This window comes from Stenella coeruleoalba, assembly GCF_951394435.1.
Source record: "Stenella coeruleoalba genome assembly, chromosome: 18".
Classification (NCBI taxonomy): domain Eukaryota; kingdom Metazoa; phylum Chordata; class Mammalia; order Artiodactyla; family Delphinidae; genus Stenella; species Stenella coeruleoalba.
The window spans coordinates 711,888-723,913 of record NC_137164.1 but is presented as its reverse complement, the minus strand read 5'-3'; the positions used below and the strand labels follow the sequence as shown (position 1 = coordinate 723,913).

The 12,026-nt window shown below is 39.5% G+C and overlaps 1 protein-coding gene across 5 annotated transcripts in view; it reads right to left on the bottom strand.

The window, feature by feature from the left end:
* Positions 1-965: 965 nt before the first annotated feature.
* Positions 966-12,026, bottom strand: part of ZMYM2 (zinc finger MYM-type containing 2) — a 94,108-nt gene continuing 83,047 nt past the window's right edge. For all 5 annotated transcript variants that reach the window (XM_079903346.1, XM_079903348.1, XM_079903349.1 and 2 more), the window contains 4 exons: positions 9,654-9,768; positions 8,774-9,025; positions 8,363-8,483; positions 966-7,086 (listed from right to left, as the gene is read on the bottom strand). In XM_079903346.1, the coding sequence (XP_079759472.1) occupies positions 6,894-7,086; positions 8,363-8,483; positions 8,774-9,025; positions 9,654-9,768 (681 nt within the window). In that variant the 3' untranslated portion in view covers positions 966-6,893. The remainder of the gene's footprint in view (positions 7,087-8,362; positions 8,484-8,773; positions 9,026-9,653; positions 9,769-12,026) is intronic.

Genomic DNA, 12,026 nt, shown 5'->3' with positions numbered 1-12,026 from the left:
TACAGAACAACTTTCATGAGAAAAATGCCCGTATTAAGTTCTATTCTGTTCAATTCTATTTCATTTTTAAAAAAAAATGTTTGTGGCAGATATTTTAAAATAAATTTATTTATTTATGTTTCACTGCGTTGGGTCTTCATTGCTGCACGTGGGCTTTCTCTAGTTGCGGCGAGTGGGGGCTGCTCTTCATTGCGGTGTGCAGGCTTCTCATTGCAGTGGCTTCTCTTGTGGAGCACGGGCTCTAGGCAGACGGGCTTCAGTAGCTGTGGCTCGAAGGCTCTAGAGCGCAGGCCCAGTAGTTGTGGCGCACGGGCTTAGTTGCTCCACAGCACGTGGGATCTTCCCAGACCAGGGCTTGAACCCGTGTCCCCTGAATTGGAAGGCGGCTTCTTAACTACTGGACCACCAGGGAAGTCCCAAAAATTTGCATTTTTAACAAACTTCACAAGTGATTTTTAAGTGTTTCTATTTTGATCACGACTACAAATCATCAAGACGTACATCCCAACCCCTCGGCCGTCACAAACGGAAGGTTACAGGAGCTCAAGCAGCACCAGCGATCGCAGCGCAAATCGGACTGACACACACAAAGCATCCAGGAGACTAGCGTCAAAGGCGAACCAAAAAGCAGGCATCATTTCATGGATCGTAGGTCATGCTCCCCATGGTTCACTTTCAAGGTGCTTGAATGTTAAGGTACTTACAATCAATAATTCACTCAGGGCTTCCCTGGTGGCACAATGGTTGAGAGTCCACCTGCCGATGCAGAGGATGCGGGTTCGTGCGCCGGTCCAGGAAGATCCCACGTGCCGCGGAGTGGCTGGGCCCGTGAGCCATGGCCGCTGAGCCTGCGCGTCCGGAGCCTGTGCTCCGCAATGGGAGAGGCCACAACAGTGAGAGAGAGGCCCGCGTACCCCCCCCCCACACACAAAAATGCTCAGAGGAACTACATTAAAAATACTTATGATCTATCAATGCAAAGGTAGAATATAAATGTAATTGTATTTATATACAAATCACATGAACATATGCATAAGGACCAGATGGAGGAAATATTGATATGCCAAGAGGGTGAGGTTTCAGATATATTTGTTGTATTAAAATGTTTCCCCTTTATTATAACAATTTAATATTCTTTACTGCTTTTACAAAATAATCTCACCCAAAATATTTTTTTTAAATCTAAAGCAGAATATTTACCAAAAACAATGAGAATTGTCCAAAATAAAAAAAAATAAAATAAAAATTCACTCAACATTTATGACCACCTAATGTATGCTGGGAGCTTCTCCAGGTGCTCGGGACAGAGCAGGGAAGCACACTTGCCCCAGCCCGTGACCTTACCTTCTGGTGAAACACCTGCTCCTGCAGCATGGCGCCCGTGACCGTGGCCAGTGGTGCGGCCCTGCCCTATCCGGGCAGTCGGTGCCCACTCTCCCTCTGCAGGATGGGAAGCAGGGGGCACAGTACAGAGACCTGGCCTGCACTCAGGACTGGAGAGCTGGGCTCACTAAGAGCAGGGGCTTGATAAGTTACTAGACCTGTGTATTAAACTTATTTCATCGTACAAGTGATTGTGCTCAATAAGGCCCATGGCCCCATCTTATTCTGACATTCCATCACACTTTCACTTCTCCCCAACTAGACTAAGTCTTTGAGGAGAGGCACTGTGCTCCCAGTACCTGGCTTAGGGTACCTGAGAGAACCATCACCCGAGTGTTTGTTGAATGAATAAACAATGGCTCCAGGAAACAACAGCAGCCACTCAGAAAGCCCTATCACATTTATGTAGAACAGTCATGCTACAAATACTGAGGCAAACAGGAAAGTAAAAGAAAGCAGTTGTTCTTAAGTCTCAGCATGCAATAATGGCTCTACACCTGCCATTTTATTTATGGCTGTTCTAAGCGTTCCTTGCATTTTCCTTTCAACTGAATACACAGATTTTACAGTAAGCCTTCAGTTACCTCTACCCAAACTAAACGATACAAGAGAGAAAAAATACTAGATGTTTTATTGAAGGAAAATACTAGATCTGCCACTAGTTTTATTACAGGCTTGCAATTCCTCATCAGCAAGTCTGAGATCCAAGAAGTTTGAAAATCTAGCTTTTTGTGCTTGTGACAAAAGCCGAGCTAAGCCATGCAAAACTTTCTGTGGCCGCACACCGCTCACCCCGTCACTACCGATACCTGATTTATCGCTGAGGAGATACTGATTACAGGGTGTTGCCCCGAGCCCACTGAGGGTCCTATGTAACCTACAAGCACACGTTATTTTTGAAAAAGAAAATTCTGAATTCTAAACCCCCAAGAATTTCTGCTAAGGGACTACAGTATACTTACAGTCGTATAGAGACAAAAAGCAACTGAAGCCTGGTGCTGTACACTACTGCCATCTGCTGACGGCAGTTTAGAAGTACAAATACGTAATCAAAATGGAAACGTTTCATCTGCTCATAGGGTTACGAACAGCGACACCGGTGATTTAAAATAAATTTGAGATTCTATTTTTTTCAAAAGCAATTGCTATGAAATACATCCTCAGTGGCTGAAGTTCTTTTAAATTTCTATAATGTATTGGACCTCGTACGTTCCATCCACATCACATAACCTAGAAGCGGAATTATCTTAATTCAATGTGGTTTCATACTTTTCAGTATCATCTCTAACTCATGTTCTAGCGACCCCTTTGGGTGCTATTACAAGTTAGTCTGAAAGCCAGAGGTGAGGACTGATGCCACCAAAATGGAACCATTAAAATAACCAGAAATTGCTCCACTGACCATTTCTTACAGAGCCATAAGCAATGTCAAGGTTACAGGAATCTAAATAAACCACAGGTGGTGCAAATTCTATGAAAACTACTCTAGACCATAATAGCCTTTTAGGGTATTTCTGAGTGTCCACAATCTTGTCTGTTTTAAACTATTATGGATACATTCCCTACGTGTTCCCTAGGAGTTAAATAACCATACAAGTATATCTTGTTTACCCTCATAATTGTAACCTTTGGAACACTGCTGTCTTAATCTTTTATTTTCTCTCCCTCCCTAACTACCATGGTTGGCAGTAGCTCTTTAGCACAGGGGAAATATGAAACAAAGATTTGTTGTTTAGATTTTGGGATAGTGAATTTTCATGTGCTGAGTTTACCTCTGAGGAGTTATCCAACGATACAAAGACCTCCGTTGGTATACCCACAGGATCTGTGGACCCCCTCCGGTTCTATTCCTAATATGTACTTTATTTACAGATTAAATCTTAGTTTCTCTTTGGTTCTTTTTTCTCAAAAGGTCTAAATTCATGGATTGTTTAACTCAGTAATCAATTAGGACATTATATGTCCAGATATTAAGAACAACTTTCTCTTGTCCAGTTCATTGTAAGGCAGGGGATTACAGCAACTTATTTGGGGTACCCCTCTAAGTAAATACCCTCTAGGTATTTTGGGGCACCTAGCTTCTAAGTAAAGAGGGGAAAAAAAGTACAAATTGAGACAGCATTTTAAGTGTTTCTACTCTCAGATCCAGACTGACACAATTAACCTGTTCTGGTCATCAACTTCTAAATTTATAAGATTTTGTTACGTGGTATCATTTTCAAGCATGATATACCCAGAAACGACAAAAAAAGTACTTAATATAGGAAAACAACATTAACAATGGTCTATTCCTAAGAACACAGTAGAATGGAAAAATTAAAATCCAAAGAGCTTCTCTAAAAATGAGTAAGGGGCTCATTAAGGGGGAAAATTCAACAGTATTGTAATTTCGTTAAAGAAACTTATTCTTTAAAAATATTTTCATGCACACTTTCACGACTGCGTTGTTTGAGGGGGTAAGGAGATGATCCTACAGGCAGGGTCCACTCAGAACATAAGTTATATGCGTATAACAATACATTTTGGAAATAACTGGCAAAATAAAAGTGTAAATTTTCATAGTGGTTTAAGACTGCAAGACATTTAAGATCTCAGATTAAAGGGACCGATTAAATTAGAGTAGTACAGACCAAAACTGTGCGATGTTACCACTTCTGCGTCACTGTGACCCTAACACGGTGCACTCCTAACCACCACAACCACAAAGCAGTCGCCCAGGACAGAGGGAAACCCCATCAGAAAACAGTGACAGAAGTCTGAACGCACAGCACAACACACACCCTCTCCCTATCTCAGTGTGTGCAATCCACTGGTAACAACTCCACGCAGTAGGAGAGAAAGAAACATGAACTACTATTCAAACAGAAAGTATTTTTATGGCCAAAAGAAGAGTTGAGCTTCTTGCCTAGAAAAGTCCTTTAATATCTTACATTACCCAATACAGTTAAAAGTCTTAAAAAAAAAAAAAGAAAAAAAAAAAGCAAAGTGTTAATGAAGATTCAATTTAGCATGGGAAATTCACTTTTCTCAATATGGATTAAAAACTTTTGTATTGATTCATTTTAAACGGCAAAATCTTCAGAACAGAAAAATATAGCATCTCCAACAGACATCTAAAGGCAACAATATTATATTTACAGGATGCCGTCATCAGAAATCACTAAGCAGCAGAAAGAAACTATCATTTCACTACCCTTTTCTCAGCAGTCATCTAGGACCACACAAACTAAGGAGATTCAGGAACTAACGAAACATATTCTAGATGAAGCAAGTTTCACAGAACAAACAATTCTCATAAAATAGTATTATTTTTTTCTCCCCCCCCCCAAGAGTCAAGTTAACCAATCGTTGGATTGCAATCAAGACAAAGACAAGAGCTCTAAATCCTTAATCATATCAATATCAAAACTATGTAGACACTTCTGTTTAGAAAAGCCAAAATGTACAATAAAGGAAATGAAAATAGCAAGACAAGGTGCTATTAATAGTGGGATCATAGCAGAAATGTAGGGTATTTGGTAAAATATACATTAAGTGACATTTGGGGAAAACTTTATTGCTCTTGATGGAATATAGCACCAGTTCAAAGAATAAAAGATGGTTAGGATTAATCACCTTTAATCAACAATATGCGTTTATATGAAAAGTGCTTAAAGCAGTAGTTCTGGAAAAAGGTGAGGATGAGAAATGTTTTGTATTATATATTTTAAATATGTTAACTATTTCATTAAACAGACAACAAGCAATCTATACCTATTTAAGTGTATGAGATTTGCTACTGTCAGTCTGATTATCAAATCCAGAAATACAAAATCAATTAAGGGACAGAAACGTTAATCAAACTTATAAAACAAGTTAGAACATTAAAAAGTAATTTTATGCCAAAAATATTTGTTAATTATTGCTTAAATATACAGCTGATTACACTCGTGAAATTCTCCAAATCATAAATGAGAAGATTTCTTCTGAATGCTAACATTTACCCCAAGGAAGAGAGGAATATTTAAGGGGTGTGTAGACATTGCTTAACCACTGTGGAAAATAGCCCAGTTTCCCCCAAACAGTTTTAGTGACGAACATCACTGTGGTGGCTGAGGAACTGGAAGCAAGACTACATGAGCACACTCAAGCTCTGTGAAGTCAGCCAAAGGAGTTCTTCATGATAACTGCAGCCGCCACTTCCTCGGCCTTTTAGAAGGCAGGATTTTATGTAAACTTCTTGTTCTAAAAGAAAAGGTCTGAATGGATAAATCGCTATGCAGAAGTACAAAGTTTTTTAATGCAATCTTCTGTAAGAAGTAATTAAAATGTAAAAGCCAAACAATCTAACATCGAACGTAATTTCCTTCAAGATACACTTTATCCATCAGCCTGCACCGTCAGTCACTGCCCTGCTAACCCTCATAGTGAAACGGGTGCTATCTCACTTAAACTAGCCCGACTTTCCGTGACAACAGTCTCAGGAGTGGCATTTTTAAATACCCAGCGTGTGCATCAGTCATATTTGAGGGCAGGCACAAGAATTCTCATGAAGTTGGTGAAGCTGTGGAGTACCACCACCACCTGGGGATGGAAACATGACCTGTATCTTCAAGGGGAGAGAAAAACCAAACGCTTATAAATGAAGGGGATTTGGGATACTTAGGGTTGACACAGAAAACAGAATTTTATATTTTCATCATTTTTGCAAAGAAAATGTCTCCATGATCATGTTATCAACATCATTCTTTACATATGTGTGTGTATACACATATGTACATATACACACACATATATATAAGTATACATACATAATTATTATTGTTTGGGGTGATGCAGAAAGCCACAAATGAGAAAAGGACACTAAGGTTTTAATAAGGGGAACAAAAAGTTCTGTTCACCAGTATAGATTCACATTACAGTACACCAGTATCGACAGCATTTTCTTGTCTATTTTTGGTACAGAAGATGGTATCTCTCTACATAACCTGGTAAGGCTTCAGTAACTAAAGCATAAAACAAACAAAACCCCCGCAAAAAAACAAAACAAAAAACCCAGCCTATTAGTTTACAGTTTATTTTAAAAATTCTGAAAGACACTGCAAGTTCTAAACTTTTAGTAGGTGCTCCCCACACACAACCATCTTGTCAAGAACCCAGCAGAAGAGCCCCCTCTCCAGGAAGCTTTGCAACAGCAGAGGTGTGCAATATGGGCGTTTCTCACTACAAGAAAAAATTATACGTGGCACATTCTCATTCATATCTTGTAATGTAAAAAGTTACAAACATACCTAATCAAATAAATAATAATAAAAAAAGAATTTGAATGTATTTGTAAGTATCCTAAAACCACTACATAGAATAATGGCAACTTTCACTCACAGATTATTTACAAGGTAATACCCAGTGTGGGTACACTGCTACAAAACTCAAAACAGAAGGAGTAAACTTGAAATGTTTTCCATAGTAAAGATCTAGCAGCATGACTATCTAATGCTGTTTTCTCCCGATTGCTTCTAAAACGTTCCTTTTTACTCTGTGTCTTCGTCCAGTTCATAATTGTCTTTATCATAAATATCTTTTACTAAAAGAACCCGTACGAGCATATTTTCCAAGGTGTTTCGGTCCAACGAAGCAGACGTGTACCAGACAGGGCTGTCTGCAGAGCTAGAGCGTTCTGGTTGCAAATAGAAAACATCCATTCTCTGATTAAGATTCTGTGGACTTCAGGAGAAAGGAGAAAGTCCATGTCACAGTATGTACACGAAATTCCTCACAACTTTCTTCTTTTCTTTCAAGAATAATTCTGCTACCATTAACCACATTACATGGGCAGACCACATGCATAATTACCTACATTAAATATTCTATCACTGAGATATTCTAAAAGTTAATTTCTACAATAAAAGATTATTTTCCCACTATAATTTCTGTATTTCACTGAATCCAAGACACCATCGATAGAAACATTATTTTTAATCATTATTTTAATACTGCCATTAAACAAGTAAAGCACTGCCAATTATAATTTCAAGATGCATCAGTTATAATATGCATCCCAGTTTCAGAGACAGTATAAAATGTGAGAAATGTGTCTTAGAATTGATGAAATACAGTAAAACATAAAATAAAAATACTTAACAGCGTTACACAAAAGAAATAATTTTTAAAATAAGATAATACTGAGATAGGAATTTCCAACTAATAAATAGTTACTACCATTGGAAGATCCAGATACTGGTGCAGGGCCACCCAAAACTATCGTCAGAAATATTAATTATTAAAAATAATCATCCTATAGGTGACATTACTGCTTTTATGGTTCTTGAGAGTTAACCTGGAGAAAATTTATAAAAACAATTTACAAAACTGTTTACATAAGAAAATACATTCTGAGTTCATGCTTGCCTTTTAAAAATTACAGAGTGCATACTTAAAATAATGAACAAGCATAAAATAATTTGTGGTCTCCAAAAATGTCACTGGTTTAAAATATTTTAAACGCCTGTTGGTACCCGCGGGAGAAAGCAGTGGTGCAGTTGGAACGCACAGGGCCCTGAGAAGACGCTGCGCCCTGCCGACACCTCAGGGATCTCCCTCCAGAACCGAGGACTCGCCTCTCTCCACCTTCTCACCAGGGCGTCACTGGGACCCAGGCCCAGGCAGGACTGCTCTCTGCTTGCCACAGCAGAGCTGGCTGCAACAGAGACACCACAGCCCAAAAAGCCTAAGACATGTACTGTCTGACCCTCTACAAGTACAGCAGTCATTTCGTTAGCAGAGAGCGATTTCTTAACATGTGCTTAAAACATGAAGTATAAGCTGGGTATTTTATAATAACAGGACTAAAAACGTTATAACTGAAAGGACTTCATAAGTGAGAAAAGAGAGAAATCTAAAAAAAAGGACCAAGGAAAAAAATGTCACCTCTTGGTGACATAAATTCACAGCAACTAACTGTTACTACCATTTAAAAAAATCAAATGTCATTAACACTTACCTTTTAGACAAGTAGCATTCAAACATTTTCACAGGACATCTAGAAGGATTGGCTGTATTTTCAATTTGTTCAAATACTGGCTCATCATCTTCATGTTTTCTTTTTCCAGTAGTAATTTTATCTTAAGAAATAAAAATCACATAAACTTTCTAAGACTAACCTTGAAGAAAGGTGACACTATTCACTCTGATCACTCCCAGTATCTCTTACACCAAAGAACGGGACCAGGTGTGCTTCAGAGCTCTCAACTGTGGCTTCTGGTAATTCCTAATTTTAAGACAACATAGGCTGTCTTATCTTATGAAAATGACAGTCCTTAGGTTCTTAACAAGTGACCAGGTGGTCTTTAGTAAGGCAAGGAGTGGCAGTCCCTGCCACAGACAATCCCAAAACGAAAACCTGTTACACTACCTTCATTATCTGTTCCACATAAGGAAGACACTTGGTATCGAAGACATGCTTTATTTTCCATTGTTAAAGGGTTTTTTTTCCAATGCCTAAACACAGTGCCAAAGGAAAGCCTTAAGTGCTGTTCCACTGTTTTCAGGCCAAAATACTTAGTGTTAAAGTAGAACAGGGTATTCAGAAGAGCTACTGGAGAGTGTGATCCTAGCTGTTTTATCCTCCAGAGATAATCTTCTTCAACTCGAGAAAATATTGACCCTTAAATAGAGAGAAAGATTTTTAAAGAATTACAATAAACAGTTTTCATGTAACCAGCTAGAAACAGATAGAAGTTAATTCAAGAACAAACCTAGTCCAATCCTCCATTCACTCCAGATCAACTGGAATGAATTTCAGAATCACCTATGCGGCTCTGAAACAACACAGAGCCGGGAAACACAACAGACTACACAGCTAGCACCCCCGGGGTCAGGCCTGGAGTCTGCTCCTGGTCTTCCAGAGGACAAGCAGACCATGGTCAGAAGGGAATTTTACATCTGCAGAAATCCTGAAAAAAAATAGGTGATTTCCATTCAAACAAGTTTTCTTTATACAACTAAAACAGAGGTTTCTTAGAGAAATTTACGTCAGAATCTCAACTGGAGGGCTTAAGAAATGAGCATCCAGTTTCTTACTCCAAAGAAAGTGGGTCACGTTTATTACAAAGTTCTTCATAAACACTAGCTATCAACCACATTCATTTCTAATTCAACGAAAGACGGACCGATGCGTCCGTGAATAAGTGCTCTCTCATTTAAATTATTTCGTAATTATCTTTAGTACACTTTCTATAAACACAGAAAATCCCAGCAGCAAGTGGGCGACATTTTATTTAAAGGAGCATTACCATCTGGAAGTATGCTTGGTTGCCAACTTCGGAGTATTTTATTCAATTCTTGCTCAAATGTCTGGAATCCTGGATCAATAAATATGTTGTCTTTTCGATTACTACCATACAAGTACTACAAAAAAAAAAAAAAAACTTGAAGGATTTAAGATTTATATGAGCTAATTACAGACCACTTATACTCTATTTCCTAAGGAAAAAATAAACGTCTTACGTCTTTGTCTTTATTAGCATACTAATAAGAGATGATTGCCTTCTCTATATATCTGGAAATCAAAGAAACATAAGTTACCAATTAATCTGTTGCTTGAAAAACTCAAAGCTGAAATACAAAGGCAAGAACTCAGAACGTAAGAACTGGATGAGAATCTTCAGTCTGTCAGATACAAACAGAGCACGTGGCTCCAATGCTCAGCACACAGTCCACGGACACGAAGGGTGAGGGCAGGGCGGGAGGGTTTCTGTGCGTGAAGCCTCTCCCAGCAGCCTGTGAGCTTGATGCTTTTCCCCTTGTTTCCTCTCTATGCCCCACTCTCCTTGAGTTAGTGCAAATTTATGAATCTTACAACGTACTATGACAAACCTTAACAGTAAGGGTTGCTAAAGAATGACTTAAACACCAAAGTTTGCGAACTCCATCTCCAGTGGGTAAAAAGAACACTCAAGTAAAATGTGTGACAACACCACAAAGAACGGGAGGTGGAAACTGGGATCACAGGGCTTGAGGTTACCACATGTGAGACAGGGCAAGAAGGTCTGAAGGTATATAATGATTAACTGAAGACGCACACTGCAAACCCACTACAAATAATTTAACAGGCATAAATAATAAACCAATGATGGAGATAAATGTAATCACAGAAAAATAATTCAAAACAAAGCAGAAAAAGACAAAAACAAAAAAAACCCACAAAGAACAGATACAGTGACCCCTCATCCAGTTTCACTTTCTGTGGTTTCAGTTACCCACAGTCAACCAAGGTCCAAAACTAGTAAATGAAAGATGACAGAAATAAACAATTCATAAATTTTAATTGCAGGCCATTCTGAGAAGCCATGATGAAATCTCGCGATGTCATGTCGTCCCGCCCGGAGGGACGTGAATCACCCTTGGTCCGGCACATCCCGCACATCAGCCACCTGGTGGCCATCTGGGTTGTCAGATCCACTGCAGGGTTGCAGGGCTTGTGCTCAAGTGACCCTTACTTTACATAATTATGGCCCCAAAGCAAGAGGAGTGAAGCTGGCAATTCGGACACGCCAGAGAGAGGACGCACAGTGCTTCGAGTGAAAAGGTGACAGTTCTGGACTTAATCAGGAAAGAAAAAAATCGGATGCTGAGGTTGCTGAGATCCACGGTGAGAACAAATCTTCTATCTGCGATGTTGTAAAGCAGGAAGAAAATTCAGGCTAGTTTTGCTGTCACACCTCAAACTATAAAAGCTACGGCCACAGAGGGTGGTCAGTGCTTAGTTAAGATGGAAAAGGTGTTCAATTTGTACAATAAGATTTCAGAGAGAGAGAGAGAGAGACACCACATTCACAGAACTTTTATCACAGCACATTATGATAATTATTCCATTCTGTTAGTAATGATTGTTGTTAATCTCTTACTGTGCCTAATTTACAAATCAAAACTGTATCACAGGTAGGTGTGTAGAGGCCACTGTAGCATACACAGACTTCAGCCCTCCAGTGGGGATCCTGAAGTATCCCCTGTAGCTAAGGGGGGTCAACTGTATAACAAGCACAAACAAGCAGGATTTTCAATCCAGTGATTAATTACATTAAATGTAAAAGGTCTAAACCGGGGTCTGCACTACAGTCCTGAAGGCTGGCCCGCTGCCTCTTTACAAATACAACCAAGTTTTCTTAAAACAGAGTGCAAGCGCCCGGGCTGCTTTCCACAGATTAAGTATGGCCTACAGAGCCTAAAATGTTTACCAGCCGGTTCTTTAAATAAAAAATTTTGTTGGTCTGAACACACCAAGACAAATATTATCAGACTGGATTAAAAATTTTTTTAATTTGAAAAACAAGGCCGGGACTTCCCTGGTGACACAGTGGTTAAGAATCCACCTGCCAGCGCAGGGGACACGGGTTCGAGCCCTGGTCCAGGAAGATCCCACATGCCGCGGAGCAACTATGCCCGTGTGCCACAACTACTGAGCCTGCGCTCTAGAGCCCGCGAGCCACAACTACTGAGCCCACGTGTCGTGCTCTGTAGCAAGAGGAGCCACTACAATGAGAAGCCCGTGCACCGCAACGAAGACCCAATGCAGCCAAAAAAAAAAAGATAAATAAAAAACAAGGCCCAACAATATGCTGCCTAAAAGGCACCTACTTTATACCTGGAGACACAGCAAGTGCAAA